General features: G+C 41.3%; 1 protein-coding gene across 1 annotated transcript; it reads right to left on the bottom strand.

The window, feature by feature from the left end:
* Positions 1 to 250: 250 nt before the first annotated feature.
* Positions 251 to 17,513, bottom strand: LOC134647783 (src substrate cortactin). Its single transcript, XM_063502097.1, has 12 exons — positions 17,321 to 17,513; positions 14,124 to 14,263; positions 12,820 to 12,906; positions 10,701 to 10,810; positions 10,112 to 10,266; positions 9,663 to 9,828; positions 8,957 to 9,078; positions 6,238 to 6,411; positions 5,532 to 5,600; positions 4,998 to 5,240; positions 3,458 to 3,634; positions 251 to 365 (listed from the first exon to the last, which is right to left on the bottom strand). The coding sequence occupies exons 2-12, from the start codon at positions 14,261 to 14,263 to the stop codon at positions 282 to 284; spliced, it is 1,527 nt and encodes a 508-aa protein (XP_063358167.1). The 5' UTR covers positions 17,321 to 17,513; the 3' UTR covers positions 251 to 281.
* Between the last annotated feature and the right edge of the window lie 1,094 nt (positions 17,514 to 18,607).

The following is an 18,607-nucleotide window of genomic DNA, read 5'->3' as shown; positions in this document are numbered from 1 at the left end:
TTATTTAACAATTCAATTGGACATAGTTTCCTTAGGATCCATATTCAAGTATGCCATTTAAATTAATGATTTTTCGTTTTGACAGTAAGTTCAAAATTTATATGACAGATATATCCTTTTCCCACAATAATGTCTAATTTTGATAATACTAAAGGAGTTTTTTTTCCATTCCTAGTAGTCAGTAAATTTCGCTGGTTGTCAATGTTTGATGGGTTATAGGGTTTGATGTTGTTGATATTGTGGTATGTTGATAAATATATTGGTAAAGGAATGTACACACCTCACTTGTCCTGCAGCTGGACGTAGTTGGCGGGGAACAGTCCGTACGCGCCTTTACACATGCCCTGCCACCAGCCTTCGTCGATCTGTATACAAAGTAAACAGCGAGCGTTAAATAACACAAACACTTTTTGGTAATAACTAATAACAGGTTAATGCTGCGGTTCCATTTTTATCGCCAGTCACTTTCGCACTTACATACGTGTTAGAACGTGACAGGCATGGTGACAAGAGATAAAAATGCGACCGTGCTACCGTCGCAGGTTATATTAAATTGTGAATATGCCCAAATTATGTACTCTGTAAATTAAAAATTTTTAGAAAAATAAGCTTTAGGGATGTACCCGAGCTGTTATAATTCGCCAGTAACTGGCCGCCCTAAACTAAAAATTAATTCTATTCACCTATAAACAGAATTCATTTTAGTATAAGGCGGCCAGTTATTGAAGGCTGGCCAGTATTGAAACCTTATACTAAAATGAATTCTGTTTATAGGTGAATATAATTAATTTGGTGGCCAATTTCAAACAGGGGCCACTTACTGGCGAATTACCCTATGTAGTATAAAATGGTGTAGAATACAAAATCGTTGTGCTGCTCAAATTGTAGCATTTTACAAGCAGAGGCGGCTGGTAGCTATGTATTATGGGTGTTCACTCACAATAAAAAACAAAAACTAAACCTATACATTCAATTAACCGCAAAGTACCTAGATGTCGGTTTCCGTCCACCCGGTCATTGAACTCTCTCATAGATTTTCGGTATTACGAATATCTTGACGACCGATAGACGCCAACTGCAGTTCATTTTACAAATGGATATAATGTCTTTATTTAAATTTTATGGAAAGATGTGTTAAATTGTTAACACACCTGTTTCGGTCCAAACAAACTCACCGCACAGCCGTCGCCTGCGCCCGCGCCAAACACAAAACATATAGGTAAAACGAAAAACAAAATAAGCTAGTTACTTTTATCACATTCACACAACACAACCACGGTGTTTTTGCATATTGATCTGATTTAAAAAATATATAAGTTTTTGTTTTCGACTAACATTGCTACGAAAGTTCAAGGTCGTCCATAATTTAACTCGAGTCGATTTTGTAAACTTTTTCACATTCTCACGTTACATTCATTCATTTTTAACCACCTCACAATAAACAAATTATGTACTTTAACTGTTTAAACTCTTGTTTCATTATTTAGACTGAAAAAAAGCCAAAATTGCATTCCCGCACATACTTTAAAATTGACTAAGGTCTGTTTAGAAACAAGTGACAACAATATTCAACATGGCGCGCGGGATGCGCGTGCAGATCAACCGGGCTCGGAGCGCCGCACCGATTTTGCCTCTTCCCTCATAGAAAATATTCCGTTTCACGCGCGGAGTTCTGGCGAAACTTCTCTTTCGCTCTTATTGAATTTCCTATTGATCGAATGTACTAAATCTTTTTCCATAGGAGCGCAATCCAAAGCGCTCCGCTTCGCGCGTTACCTTTGATTTCTATGAAATTATAGGAGTACGCCGTGTAGGTAGTGGTGAGCTGTCTATAAACTTATAATGAATAAAGATATTGAGTTTTTTACGATCGATCTTAAATAGTAATATATTAAATAGGTACCATAATTTCATTTTGATTATTTATGGGAGTGCACCGCACAAGCGCTCCTTAAGGCGGGCCGCGCCTGTTTACAAGTAATTGTGTTTGTTTATGTGCGTGCTCTTTGTGAACGCCTCATAATGCGGTGTCTGTGTGTGTGTAGCGCGTGGCTCACCATGACGATGTTGGTGATGATGTCGTCGGGGTCGAAGCTGATCTCGTCGGGCGCGGCGGCCTGGTAGTCGTAGAGCGCGCGCGCTGTGTACCCCTCCTCGTCCTCCTCCCCCGCCTCGCCCCCCTCCCGCCCCACCGGAGACATCACTACTGTGTGTGTGTAGCGCGTGGCTCACCATGACGATGTTGGTGATGATGTCGTCGGGGTCGAAGCTGATCTCGTCGGGCGCGGCGGCCTGGTAGTCGTAGAGCGCGCGCGCTGTGTACCCCTCCTCGTCCTCCTCCCCCGCCTCGCCCCCCTCCCGCCCCACCGGAGACATCACTACTGTGTGTGTGTAGCGCGTGGCTCACCATGACGATGTTGGTGATGATGTCGTCGGGGTCGAAGCTGATCTCGTCGGGCGCGGCGGCCTGGTAGTCGTAGAGCGCGCGCGCCGTATACCCCTCCTCGTCCTCCTCCCCCGCCTCGCCCCCCTCCCGCCCCACCGGAGGCATCACTACTGTGTGTGTGTAGCGCGTGGCTCACCATGACGATGTTGGTGATGATGTCGTCGGGGTCGAAGCTGATCTCGTCGGGCGCGGCGGCCTGGTAGTCGTAGAGCGCGCGCGCCGTATACCCCTCCTCGTCCTCCTCCCCCGCCTCGCCCCCCTCCCGCCCCACCGGAGGCATCACTACTGTGTGTGTGTAGCGCGTGGCTCACCATGACGATGTTGGTGATGATGTCGTCGGGGTCGAAGCTGATCTCGTCGGGCGCGGCGGCCTGGTAGTCGTAGAGCGCGCGCGCCGTATACCCCTCCTCGTCCTCCTCCCCCGCCTCGCCCCCCTCCCGCCCCACCGGAGGCATCACTACTGTGTGTGTGTAGCGCGTGGCTCACCATGACGATGTTGGTGATGATGTCGTCGGGGTCGAAGCTGATCTCGTCGGGCGCGGCGGCCTGGTAGTCGTAGAGCGCGCGCGCCGTATACCCCTCCTCGTCCTCCTCCCCCGCCTCGCCCCCCTCCCGCCCCACCGGAGGCATCACTACTGTGTGTGTGTAGCGCGTGGCTCACCATGACGATGTTGGTGATGATGTCGTCGGGGTCGAAGCTGATCTCGTCGGGCGCGGCGGCCTGGTAGTCGTAGAGCGCGCGCGCCGTATACCCCTCCTCGTCCTCCTCCCCCGCCTCGCCCCCCTCCCGCCCCACCGGAGGCATCACTACTGTGTGTGTGTAGCGCGTGGCTCACCATGACGATGTTGGTGATGATGTCGTCGGGGTCGAAGCTGATCTCGTCGGGCGCGGCGGCCTGGTAGTCGTAGAGCGCGCGCGCCGTATACCCCTCCTCGTCCTCCTCCCCCGCCTCGCCCCCCTCCCGCCCCACCGGAGGCATCACTACTGTGTGTGTGTAGCGCGTGGCTCACCATGACGATGTTGGTGATGATGTCGTCGGGGTCGAAGCTGATCTCGTCGGGCGCGGCGGCCTGGTAGTCGTAGAGCGCGCGCGCCGTGTACCCCTCCTCGTCCTCCTCCTCCGCCTCCCCGCCCTCGCAGCCCTCCCACCCCACAGGAGACATCACTATTGTGGGCTGCCGAGCCATCTGGATAACAAAAACAATAGCTATATACAGTGTGGAAAGTTAAGTCGGGCCCTGGAGGGAAACTACCGTAAATCCTTAAGCTGGCTCATTTTACTTAATGGAGACATTCCTTTATTTTTAAAAAGAAACAAAACTGCATTCAAAGTATTTTTCTTTTTTTCTTCAATTTGGCTTGTCTAAAAAAATCTTGAGTACTAAATATTACATTTTATGGATATTTTGTACGACAGACGACTTTAAGACCTAATGTTTCTTGGAGAAATGTTATCATTAACATTAACTCTATCAACTAGTAGAATAAAATTGCGAGTTTAAATTTTTTGGAATTTTTAGTCGGTTCGAGTCCCGGGCGAGGCAAGCGAGTTTTAGAAAATCTTTGAATGCAGTTTTGTTTCTTTTTAAAAATAAAGGAATGTGTCCTTTAAGTAAAATGAGCCAGCTTAAGGATTTAAGGTAGTTTCTCTCCAGGGCCCGACTTATCTTTCCACACTGTATGTACAGGTTTGGTTATGATCCATTTACAAAGTTCATTTCTAAAGTTAAATTAGACTCGAACCACACAAAACTCCGAAAGATTCGTACGCTAAGCCGTGTGCGTTAAGGGGCCCACTGATTAACAGTCCGCCGGACGGTATCGGCCTGTCAGTTGTTCGGAACTGAGCGTTTTCCAAAAAAAGTGTACATTTCATTCATGTCTTCAAAATATTGACTTCTTGGGCTCATTTTACTCAGAATCATTTGTACATTCACGCCTCATACATAAAAAAATGTGTCCAAAAATTTCCTTTCCTGATCGTCACTTGTATGATTTTTTTTTTATTTGTATAAACGTGACGCACTGGAAAAAAAAAATTCCATACAAAATTTTGGGACACATTTTTTCATGTATGAGGCGTGAATGTACAAATGATTCTGAGTAAAATGAGCCCAAGAAGTCAATATTTTGAAGACATGAATGACATGTACACTTTTTTTGGAAAACGCTCAACTGTCAAATTTTTGTTCTAACTGACAGGCCGATACCGTCCGGCGGACTGTTAATCAGCGGGCCCTTTACTGATGCGCGTGACAGGGTTATGCGCGTATTTAGCGATGTCCCGCTCGCACACCGGAGCGGCGTGCGAATCCGATTCCAATGCGAAGATCACCTTAGGTACCGAGGTGGGAAACCGAGACCTTTCTGAAATCGAATCCCTTGGCTCACTTGCACCATTCCTCTAACCCGGGGTTTACCGGTTAAACCTGCAGTTTCCATGGTTACTAGTACAATTTGACACTAAGTTAACGGTTTAACCGCTTAACCCCGGGTTAGTGAGATGGTGCTAGTGGGCCTAATAAACTAATAGCGTTGCCTACCACTGACCTCTTCTTTCTCTTTAGGCTGGACCAGCGTAACATCCGGAAGGTTAACCTTCTGCTCAACCGGCTCCGGTGTCGGTTCCCGTTCCGGTTGTTTTACCGGTTCCGTTTGTCTGACCGGTTCCGGTTGCCTGGCCGGTTCCGCTTGTCTGACCGGTTCCGCTTGTCTGACCGGGTCCGGTTGCCTGACTGGCTCTGATTGTTTGACGGGAGCTTCGCGTTCTTCTTTCTCTGACCGGTCTTTTTCCTGGAAGAAATGTGCCCACTCTGATTTAAACTTTCACAATTTTTACACATTATTGTTTAAGGAAACGGGACTCGCGCAGCTATAAGCACCTTTAGTCAGTCTTCTTCGAGACCACGGGGACAATCCCGTCCTCGAGACGTCGGGGGTAATTTAAAACTTATTTATACGGGATTAAGTCCGTTATCGTAAACCATTTCGAATTAATCTGATTAAATACCACACCAAAATAAAGACCTTGTATTACAATTATTATTTACATTCAGTGTTTGGGAGAAAAAACTGTTATCTCACCTTTTGCGATAAATCCTTGTCCATTTGTAACCTCTGTTGACGTATTTTCTGCACCGACTGCAATGCTTCCTAATAAACAAAATATACTTTTAAATTTTTTTTAAAAAATGTCTGCATCAATATTCAAGAGGTTCATGATAAAAGTGTCAATATACGTGTTCTTTCCAAGTCCTCCTCTATTTTCACATTTGCGTTTGAAGAGACAAAATTGAACACAGGGTTTAACAAATATTTTGATGAATTAGGGGGTAAGATCTTATCAATTGTGGACAATATAGGACTACTTTCATATTGCGTCGTTTCTCTTATCTTCGATCACCTGAATGTGAAAAAATGTGAGATAAAAAACCGGCCAAGTGCGAGTCGGACTCGCGCACGGAGGGTTCCGCACCATCAACAAAAAATAGAGCAAAACAAGCAAAAAAACGGTCACCCATCCAAGTACTGACCCCGCCCGACGTTGCTTAACTTCGGTCAAAAATCACGTTTGTTGTATGGGAGCCCCACTTAAATCTCTATTTTATTCTGCTTTTAGTATTTGTTGTTATAGCGGCAACAGAAATACATCATCTGTGAAAATTTCAACCGTCTAGCTATCACGGTTCGTGAGATACAGCCTGGTGACAGACGGACGGACGGACAGCGGAGTCTTAGTAATAGGGTCCCGTTTTTACCCTTTGGGTACGGAACCCTAAAAATTACCTACCTGTTCTTTCTCCTTGGCCATGTTCTCAAATTTGGCCCTAATGGAGCCGGGCTTGGCGCCGCCGATGTCCGGCTTCTGTTTGGTGTAGTTGGTGCCCACGCTGCCGACCTCGTCGAAGCGATGGGCGGACTTGTCCACGCGGTCAGTCTCCACACCAAACTTACCACCGAAACCCTAAGTACAAATTTATAAATGTTTGAAGTTTCACCAAAAATAACGATTTGTAAGTCATCGCAATATCTATCTAATACCTTTAAACGAGCAATTCTTGTTTATTTATTGATTTATTTATATATATATATATATATTTCGGGGATCTCGGAAACGGCTCTAACGATTTCGATGAAATTTGGTATATGGGGGTTTTCGGGGGCGAAAAATCGTTCTAGCTACGTCTTATCTCTGGGAAAACGCGCATTTTCGAGTTTTTATATGTTTTCCGAGCGAAGCTCGGTCACCCAGATATTATAAGATTATATGTGACGTAATCTATGAAAAGGAACCTTATTGTTGGCGCTTACGCCATTATTAACGATGCTCCGATGTAAATACAATGCCGCGCGACGCTGTGCGACGTAAGCGCCATCGACAATAAGGTCCCTTTTCATAGATAACGCCCCATATAGTCTCATACAACAAGCACGCAACACAAGAAAAATATGCCTAAGTTAAACTAGTCATATGTCGTAATCTAAACCCGCATCTAGTTACTGGGTCTTTTGAGCTGGCTCGTGGTTCCATGGTGGTCCCATCCCACCGCCGACACGTCTACCCACACTGTCTTGTTGCCGAATTTGTCCCCAAACCAGTACGATCTTTACGTGGAGACGTAGTATAACGATGTACTTACCTTCTTGGCTGGCGTGCGCTGGTGCCTTCTTGTGGTATCTGCCAACTGCCGACAAGTCTAACCGGTCTGTCATCTCACCGAATTTGTCCCTATATCCGCGCGATCTTTGAAGTATGAAGATATAATAACCTTCTTGTGGTCGAGCTGGCTGGCGTGCGCTGGTGCCTTCTTGTGGTCTCTGCCAACTGCCGACAAGTCTAACCGGTCCGTCTTCTTACCGAATTTGTCGCTATATCCGCGCGATCTTTGAAGTATAAAGATATAATAACCTTCTTGTGGTCGAGCTGGTTGGCGTGCGCTGGTGCCTTCTTGTGGTATCTGCCGACTGCCGACGTCTAACCGGTCTGTCTTCTTACCGAATTTGTCCCTATATCCGCGCGATCTTTGAAGTATGAAGATATAATAACCTTCTTGTGGTCGAGCTGGTTGGCGTGCGCTGGTGCCTTCTTGTGGTCTCTGCCAACTGCCGACAAGTCTAACCGGTCTGTCATCTCACCGAATTTGTCCCTATATCCGCGCGATCTTTGAAGTATAAAGATATAATAACCTTCTTGTGGTCGAGCTGGCTGGCGTGCGCTGGTGCCTTCTTGTGGTATCTGCCAACTGCCGACAAGTCTAACCGGTCCGTCTTCTTACCGAATTTGTCCCTATATCCGCGCGATCTTTGAAGTATGAAGATATAATAACCTTCTTGTGGTCGAGCTGGCTGGCGTGCGCTGGTGCCTTCTTGTGGTATCTGCCAACTGCCGACAAGTCTAACCGGTCCGTCTTCTTACCGAATTTGTCCCTATATCCGCGCGATCTTTGAAGTATAAAGATATAATAACCTTCTTGTGGTCGAGCTGGCTGGCGTGCGCTGGTGCCTTCTTGTGGTCTCTGCCAACTGCCGACAAGTCTAACCGGTCTGTCTTCTTACCGAATTTGTCCCTATATCCGCGCGATCTTTGAAGTATAAAGATATAATAACCTTCTTGTGGTCGAGCTGGCTGGCGTGCGCTGGTGCCTTCTTGTGGTCTCTGCCAACTGCCGACAAGTCTAACCGGTCTGTCTTCTTACCGAATTTGTCCCTATATCCGCGCGATCTTTGAAGTATAAAGATATAATAACCTTCTTGTGGTCGAGCTGGCTGGCGTGCGCTGGTGCCTTCTTGTGGTATCTGCCAACTGCCGACAAGTCTAACCGGTCCGTCTTCTTACCGAATTTGTCCCTATATCCGCGCGATCTTTGAAGTATGAAGATATAATAACCTTCTTGTGGTCGAGCTGGCTGGCGTGCGCTGGTGCCTTCTTGTGGTATCTGCCAACTGCCGACAAGTCTAACCGGTCTGTCATCTCACCGAATTTGTCCCTATATCCGCGCGATCTTTGAAGTATGAAGATATAATAACCTTCTTGTGGTCGAGCTGGCTAGCGTGCGCTGGTGCCTTCTTGTGGTATCTGCCAACTGCCGACAAGTCTAACCGATCTGTCATCTCACCGAATTTGTCCCTATATCCGCGCGATCTTTGAAGTATAAAGATATAATAACCTTCTTGTGGTCGAGCTGGCTAGCGTGCGCTGGTGCCTTCTTGTGGTATCTGCCAACTGCCGACAAGTCTAACCGGTCTGTCATCTCACCGAATTTGTCCCTATATCCGCGCGATCTTTGAAGTATAAAGATATAATAACCTTCTTGTGGTCGAGCTGGCTGGCGTGCGCTGGTGCCTTCTTGTGGTATCTGCCAACTGCCGACAAGTCTAACCGGTCTGTCATCTCACCGAATTTGTCCCTATATCCGCGCGATCTTTGAAGTATAAAGATATAATAACCTTCTTGTGGTCTCTGCCAACTGCCGACAAGTCTAACGGGATAAGTATAAAGATATAATAACCTTCTTGTGGTCGAGCTGGCTGGCGTGCGCTGGCGCCTTCTCGTGGTGGTCCCAGCCCACCGCCGACGCGTCCTGCCGGTCCGTCTGCACGCCGAATTTACCCCCGAACCCGCGCGAGTAATCTGGCGAGATACAATACAAGCAAATATGAATATAAGAAGCTAAACTGAATAGGGTATTTGACATTTTTTTATGAATAGTATCAGTCGATCAGATTTGTTTTGAGGATCAATGTCTGTACTGTATGGGACCCATTTTCATAAAGCAAAACAAGTCAGTCTGGCACCCGCACTTTACTGACGAAACGATAACGATTGTAACAAAATGGCAATACATCGTGACGTCACCATGTAACGTACGAAGCCGTTTCGATGTAAGTATGTAAAACAAGAAAATTGTGATTTTGTCGGTCAAATATTGCGTTTATGTATATTGTTGCTATATAATATTTTTTATATTAAATGTAAGGAATCGAAAGGTACCATACCATTGTCTTTTTCTTGTTTTGATTTTTTTTTTTTATTATTGCCATATATTTTTAAAGTTTCCAATATATTATAATAAATTGCTATCTATTTAACTAGATAAATCTAGTTAAAATTCAACATGTGTCAACAACCCTATTAGCCTCGAAAACGAGTGTTTATTACAATGTCACGGTTGCTAAGAAATTTGTCACTTTTATAGTTGAATGAATTCCTAGTACCTTTCTGTGAGTCGTGCGGGGCGACCTGCTCGCGGTGCTCCCAGCCGAGGGCGGCGGCGTCCTGCCGGTCCGCCTGCACGCCGAACTTGCCCCCGAACCCGTGCGAGTAGTCTTTCTGGGACGAGTGCTTCTCGATCTGCTCGCGGTGCTCCCAGCCGGCCGCGCTCTGCGGAAACATTCAGTTATACTATCATATCAGCAAAAAATACCAATCACTTTCAAAATTACAAAGTTGATATACATCAGTTAAGAACAGTTAAAAATAAAAACATTTTTCAGAATACGAAATATGGCATATGTTATAATATGCGAATAACCTACTGTTTAAGAAATACACAACTACCTTACTTTAAATATATTTAACCTTGTGGCTAAATTCATTTATTCTTCTGAATCCTGACTCCTGTATATCCGAACAACTACTAGTCCCTATTCATTAAAAAAATCACCTTATCAACGCGGTCGGTCTGCACGCCGAACTTGCCCCCGAAGCCCTGCGAGTAGTCCTTCTGCGACTCGTGTTTCTCCACTTTGCCGATGTAATCGTGCCCCACCGCGCTGGCGTCCATTCGGTCGGTTTGAACGCCGAATTTACCTCCAAACCCTGTAAAAAATGTTTTGAGTATACAAATATAATGAACAATTAAGTATGTTGTTGTTTCTTTTATTTTTCATGTTACCTGTAATGCCTGCCTACCTAAGTTATTAATGTGTAAAAAGTTTTAAAACGCCCATTCACATATAATGTTTTTTAAACATATACCATAAACCCCCTATGATGCAGCATAAAGACAAACAGTTTTGTTAGTACAAATTTCTTATCTGTTTTAATGTTATTTTTGCTCAATCAATAATAACGATATAATATAATGACATTCAAATTTCAAGCATCACTGAAAAACAACACATCATAGAGTACCTACGTATAAAATATGTGTGTAGGTAGATAATGCAGGGTATGTACATAACAGCTAGGGATTATGTAGCCGTCACATAAACTAATATTATAAGCAATAACCAATAACTAGTTAAACCCACCTTGAGCGTAGTCCTTTTGAGAGACATGTTTCTCGACTTGGCCAATATAGTCGTGGCCGACGGCCGACTTGTCCATTCGATCGGCCTGCACGCCGAATTTACCCCCGTAACTAAAAATATGAGTTTGGTTTATTTAAATATTTAAAATAATAAGCTCCCAGGGAGATGACATACATGACCGCATAATTGGATGGGCTACAAATTTAGTCACATTAAGGATACTGCTCAGAGTAATATTTTACTGATTTTATGGTGAATTGTTATTAGAAAATGTTAATAATTACGTAGTTATATTCAACTTTGCAGTTACTCTAGTTTTATTTTAAGCATAATCCTAAAATATCAATCGAACTGGACATTTCGATCGCGCTGATGCGGTGATCGCGGTGAAAATTCGATTGTTTCCTCTTTCCTCGTTAAATAGTTTGGATTATGATACCAAACGGTACCACCAATAAGTATTATTGAAAATCATTTTTTTTATATAACCATCAACACTCGCCAACTCAATAAACACAAAATCTTTTTTTTTTCGAACCTTATAAAAAGGGAATTCATTTAGATGACGTATAACTTCTATTTTATCGTCGTTTGTAAATGTGAAGCAAAAGGCGAGGGATTAACAATACAGCAATAAGTTATAAATGTTATAATTTAAATTCCCGACTTCCTTAATAGAGGAAAATACGCGACTAGGAATATGACGATGACTACTTAGAGGCGACGTCTGTAATCAGCTCCATTGAACTTTAGGGCGAGATAATTTACGTAACCGTGTAACAATTAGGTACACCTTATATTATTTACTAAAACAATCAAAGTACGTTATAATATTTAAAAAATCTGGGTAATATACAGGGTGGATTTTCTTTTTGGGTCAGTGAGGGCAGCTACCAGATCCCGTGCTGCTACGAGAAAACGGTCTTAGAAGACCTTCCCTCGATTTCAAATTAATGAAGATTGGCTTTTACAGATTTTGGAAAAAACATACAGGATGCGAGAAAAAGGTCATTTTTGACAAACTTTTTTTTTTATGCCAATCGATCCCATTCCTATTGAGGATCAAAAGCTTGTATGGAAGCAAAAAAAAAATTCCGGCTAGAAAAGCCACAAATCGAGGAAAACTTTTCCCATACAATTTGTATGAAAATGAAAACTTTTATTTTTCACATGCTATTTTTGTATGCCAATCGATTCCATTCCTATCCAGTATCAATAGTTTCCTAGGGGTCAACTTACGGTAATGTACTAAAAAGCCACAAATTAAAGAAAACTTTTTCCATACATTTACTATGGAGAAAACGTGAAATTTAATTCACAGTTTTCTATCTGGCCAATCAGTCCTGTTACATTTAAGAACCATAATACTGTATGAAGACATTGCTGTAGGACTGATGGGCGAGGTAGAAAATTGTGAATAAAATTTCACATTTTCTCCATAGTAAATGTATGGAGAAAGTTTTTATTAATTTGTGGCTTTTTAGTACATTATCGTCAGTTGACCCCTAGGAAACTATTGATACTGGATAGGAATGGAATCGATTGGCATACAAAAATAGCATGTGAAAAATAAAAGTTTTCATTTTCATACAAATTGTATGGGAAAAGTTTTCCTCGATTTGTGGCTTTTCTAGCCGGAAATTTTTTTTTGCTTCCATACAAGCTTTTGATCCTCAATAGGAATGGGATCGATTGGCATCAAAAAACAAGTTTGTCAAAAATGACCTTTTTCTCGCACCCTGTATGTTTTTTCCAAAATCTGTAAAAGCCAATCTTCATTAATTTGAAATCGAGGGAAGGTCTTCTAAGACCGTTTTCTCGTAGCAGCACGGGATCTGGTAGCTGCCCTCACTGACCCAAAAAGAAAATCCACCCTGTATATAAATACTTCAAATCTGTTCTAATTGGCCCTGGCAGCAATTAGCAAGAAGCGGTGAGCGATATTATTTGCGGACGAGTGATTTCTCTTAGAGAATGTTTTCGTTAAACAAAAAACTGTAAAAAACAAATGCTTATGGAGACCTGGAATACTTGGTGTGTTCCAGAAACACAAAAAAAAAAAAAAAAAAAAAAAAAAAAAAAAAAAAACAATTTGTACACTTAATAAATCCTAACTTACCCATACGAAGACTTGGGCCCTTGCTCGTATTGTTTCTTCTTGGACAGTGTGTCCGCCTCCAGCACCTCCTCACGGAGTTTCGCCATACTGCAAGTAAGTACGAACAAATTATCAAAAACATACAAACACTACTAACAACACTACTTTCAATAGTAGACCTTATCTCGTTGCAATAAGGTGACCAAGGCTTGCAGACACGCATTCGTGTGACATCTATTTCAGTTTACTCCTACCATCCCTACTAAGTCTGTACCGAGTCTACAATAGGAACGGGAGCTAATCCCTTCATGTCTATTCTGCCACCATGGGACTTGACGCAAACTTGCGTTGTTACTCTGCCACTGATTCGCACTAAATGCTTTACTTCCAGGCCTTCCAGCTATATTATGCGAACGACTAACTAACTAATTTCCTGCTTATCTATTCCCAGCTAACTATAACTTGGATCTTTTTCAAATCGAGAGTAAATAGCCATCTCTTAGGTAAGAATGCTCCACCCTAGACCGCATCGGCACTTACCATCAGGTGAGATTGTGGCCAAATGCTTTCCTTAACCCTTAAAACCCTCGTCACGCTTAAACCACTTAACTAATTTAGATGTTTAGTATGAAGATAATTTCGAGGCCCGCGGGAGGACATAAGTGTAGAGGTAGTATGTAACTACTGAGTTTTGAGTTGAGTTGTCAATTTGAAATATATTCAATCTGGAATAGTCCAATAAATTTCATGCCCATGAAATTTCATGAAATAAATAATCTAATCTAATCTAATACTAGAGAACCAAATTGTCGGCCAACTTTGCCACGGGCTCTCTCACGCTTAGTTTTCCCATATACAGTGAAATTAGGTGAGATGCCACATAACTCTCGAGGACAATCTGGCACAATTCGAAGTATATGTATAATAATATATGTATTTACCACTTCCGACTGATGACACGCGATATGAGCCAGACAAAGCGAGTGCATTGACTTTTCTGATTTGATGATCGGACCACAAACAGGAAGCGAGTAAATAAAAACAGTTTTACTTATATAGGTGAAGTCTTCACAAGAAGATATTTGCATCTCAATGCAGTAACACACGAATACTGAGTTTAATCGGTTCAAAGACCAAGTGATAGTTTTTTGTTTATCTTCAGTTTGAAATGAGGATTTGTAAAATCATAAATTGGTGTTGTTTTACTCATGTTGATCTAGAAATCGCTTGACTTATTTGTTATGATGAGTAAGTTTAGTAGACTTTTATAATTTTTAATTTATCCGCCTCCGTCACGTCCGTGGCTGCTGTCTACAACAACTCACTCTATAGCCTCTACGTTTCTGCCGCCGGGCCCCCAGCGCTGCTCGTGCTCCGTGACGTCGTTTATGAAGTCGGGGTCCGTGTCCCAGTCATCAGCCTCCGCCGGAGCCGGCGCGGCCACGTCCGTGGCTGCTTTCCACATCTGATGAGGAATCGCAAAGATAATGCGGAAGTGTAAAGTAAAACATAAAATAATGTTTCATTGCTGAAACATTAAATAACATACTCTTCAACTGGAAACAAGGATGTACAAATATTCTTTGTTATCCTTATGAAACCTGGTAATAGTTATAGGGTAAATTGGAATTGGTGGCTAAGTATACTAGCCATGCCTATAAGTATATAGACTAGCCATTCCTCTCTAATTAATGCAGTTAGGAAAAGACGGGTAGTCTAACTCGCCTGCAATATACTGTTGTGGTGCTCCTGTGCTAAGCTCGCTGGAATATACCATTCAATGCAGAGTTAAGGTGAGATGGGGTAAGAAGAATATAGTTTATTTTGCTCTGAGCAAATCAAATTCCATAGTGTACTTCCTTCCCTGGTGTATATCTTACCCAGTTTCACCTTTAAAAAAAAACTACATTTTTGGGTGGCAACTATTTCCCCACCCATTTATGGAACAGCACCAGCAGCTGACACTCACTCCAGGCATCATTACCTCCTGAGTTCCAGAAGCGATTATTTTGCTTTTGAATTTGGAAAATTCTAAAAGGAAAGGAAGTGAACATGAACAATATAATGTACAAAGACTCACTAGGCTGGCTATTGTGGCTATACATCCCCCTTAACCACTTTATTAAATATCTACCAAGGATGTATCAAAACTTGTATAGTTGAAGAAATATTATTTACAGTAAATGAATTAATGTTATCATTATCACTCAAAATGCCTCCAGTATTATTTTACAATAGGGTAATAAGACCATTAACACCCAGAACTTCCCACATACTTTTCTTCATTCTAATCTCTAACTTTCTCAAGTTTTTCAACTTTTCAATTCATAGTCTGTTCAATAAAGATTTAATCTAAATAACAATGTGTCAATATGATTAAGAAATTAACATGATCAGGCATCGGAGTTTTTGTCGCATGGTAAGACTAATAGCAAGCCATGGAGTCGACATTTGCCATAAATGTAAACTCTTATTCATACTCATACTCATGATTAATTTTATTTAATATGAGAACAGATGACTAAATAGTTACTACGTATATGAGTTTAATTTATTAAACCTCATTTGTTGCAATAAAGCCGAAAGTGAATGGAACTGTCACCTAAGAAAAGAATCTTCCGCAATTAAAAAAGTTATGAATTAATTCTATCAGTACTGTCATTGATTAGTTGTTTACTTGAAAGATATTTTACGTTTCAACATGTGTCCGTCTATCTATACTTTCATACTTATTTAAACGAGAAATTGGAAAGATTAATCAGATGTGCGATTTGGTACAAGAACGAGAGAAACATAATATGTATACAAAACCCTATGGATATACAATGTTAGGCATAATAATTAATTATGGAATATTCCACAACGTATTTCCCACTTACAGATATAAATAACTACTACGTTTGCAATCACCAGTGATTGACACATGACAAATACTAATCAATTTTATCAGCGGTCAGTAGTTACCTACATGACATCAGGTCTTTCGCAGCGATGTAGTTTGTATAGTTGTATGTTAAAATAGTTGAAGTTATGAATTCATAATGTAATAGAAAAATATAATTTTAATTTAATTCGACTAAGATAATATACACGACCGACCGCTCTAAAGGCATTTTAAGATAAATTAAATAAATGAGTATGAGTATGAATAAGAGTTTACATTTATGGCAAATGTCGACTCCATAGCTTGCTATTAGTCTTACCATGCGACAAAAACTCCGATGCCTAAACATGATACACAAAATAAATAAATGGGCTAGTTATTAGGCATTGCCTTTTAGGTTATCAGTATCTGTCACACCCGTAGGCCAGATGGCGCTGGCAGCCACCGCAAGTGGATGCATTCAGTTTTAGGAGGCCGTGCCGTACAGCTGCGATCGTGGCCCACAATAAATGGACTCGCCGGAAGATCAACGCCGACTCTCAGGTCAGCATTATGCTGAGGCAAGCCCATTTCGTGGTAAACAATATGTAATTATGAATTTCTAACCTTTATCATGTTACTTTTGTATGTTTAACTAGTTTATCACGAAAAATAAATGATTTATGATTTATTATATCTACTTAATTTATTTAATAACAAACAAAGCAACATTCCATTACACTTCATAATAAAATTACATTACGTTAACGTAACGTTACGTGTACGTACGTTATGTTACTTAATTTAGTAACATCTGTAAACAAAATACATAAATGGGTTAAATATTATATCTACTTAATTTTCACTCACATAACAATATCTATATTATACCAGAAACACATAGTATCATACTAGTTATTTGCACTATATGTTCTTTGCCGAGACTGGTCTCTCGTTTGTTCTTTTGTATTTAATTTATGAAGATAAAGTTTTACCTACGGCTAATAGGTGCAAATTATATTTCATCAACCATACTTGACCTAGAATCCATAAATGTGAAATGAATGAGACCAATAACCTCTACAATTTACTCTCGAATGATTTTATAAACCTGACTGAAATGCATGACCTGCAGGCAAAACAAGGGCATCAAAGCTTTAAATTATACCACAAAAACAAGCTATACAACCTATTTCTTAGACACTAGACAGTTACTTTAATAATAACCTTTAAAGTAAATGGAGTAATGTTATCATGTAGATAGTGAATGTTGCATACATGAGTCACAGTTTCTAACCACAATGCTGTGGTTAGTCAGCCGTCAGGCCGACCAGTCAGCAGAAATTATAAGAAGGAAATAAACTTTAAGAAATTTGATAAAATGTAAAACTTACCATCTTGGTAGTTAAGGTTAACACTATCGGTAGCTAGATTAATCTAATATTATCTTGACGTTTCTTAACGATGTACCTATTTTGTTTGCAGCTAGAACTCCCACGGAGTTTTAGAGTGACTAAATTTCTCCACACGTATGGACAATATAATGACACAGCTTGCGTGATTTTAATAGCTAAAAAGATGCCGTGAGACTATTCCGAGAAAATCGATTCAATTAGTATGTTTTTGCCATTAAAAGCGTTAAAAAAAAGGAAAATTTACCTTGTTTAGCCGGTTTTATTTCTTACGCTTTACACAGCGAAATTTGCAGTCCTGTAGATTTGCACGAACTTGAATATAAGCTAGTCACTATTTTATTTAAGTGCGTAGGATTTGTCAACTAGATTTTTGGGTTTAAGGAAGGGATATTTAGATAAAAACAAATTGGGTGTGGAGGGTGGTGTAGCCTATGCCTACAGCGATGCTACAGCGTCACCCTCACCCAGTAATGACATTAGCGATATCGGTTGACAGATGACACTGACAGAACGGACAGCTGAGCTGATGTTAGTTTTGTCTATGGCAGCCACGGTGTTGCTGCAGTTTGTCAAAGGACTGTCTCATTTCAAACATAGACAAAGGAATCATACTATAGATGGTCAAGCAGATCATGTCGTAGAAAAAGGGGGCAAAGAAAAATGTAGGCGCGAAGGGATATCGTCCCATAGAAAATTTGAATTTCGCGCCTTTTTTTACTGACAAGATCTGCTTGACCACTTGACCAGCTATATCTTTGTCTTACTAAGACCCCAAAACAAGTTGTTTTACAAACTTTAAAATTATGGTATAATCTGGTACAAATCACACTAGTCCCAGAGTAATATCCTGTTATATAGGTACAGTTATGTAGGGTAATTCGTCAATAAAATTACTGACCACTGTTTAGTAACTGGCCACCCTAAACTAAAAATGAATTCTATTCACCTAAAAACAGAATTCATTTTAGTATAAAGTGGCTAGTTATTGAAGGGCGGCCAGTTATTGAAACCTTATAGGTAATTCGCCAGTAACTGGCCACCGGTCAATAACTGGCCACCCTAAACTAAAAATGAATTCTATACGTCCATGTATTCACCTATAAACAAAATTCACTTTATTATAAGGTTTCAATAACTGGCCAGCCTTCAATAACTAGCCACCATATACTAAAATGATTAATTCTGTTTATAGGTGAATAGAGTTCATTTTTAGTTTAGGGTGGCCAGTTACTAACAGGTGGCCAGTTACTGGCGAATTACCCTATATACTAAAACGAATCCGGTTTATTAGGTGATTATTAGGATTCATTTTTAGTTTAGGGTGGCCAGTTATTAGCCGGTGGCCAGTTAATGACGATTTACTTTATATAGATAAAATGATGATGCATAATAGATGCCTAGAAACGAATCGACCAGAAAATATGTCGTCGAGACAATAGTTTTTACTTGTAATTTTGGGACGGGTCAGTACAGAATCAAACAAGTATATTATTAAATATTATATTTCACCATGTTTAATGTCACAATATTT

Source organism: Cydia amplana, chromosome 1, assembly GCF_948474715.1.
Source record: "Cydia amplana chromosome 1, ilCydAmpl1.1, whole genome shotgun sequence".
Lineage (NCBI taxonomy): Eukaryota > Metazoa > Arthropoda > Insecta > Lepidoptera > Tortricidae > Cydia > Cydia amplana.
This window is presented reverse-complemented; position numbering and strand designations above follow the sequence as displayed.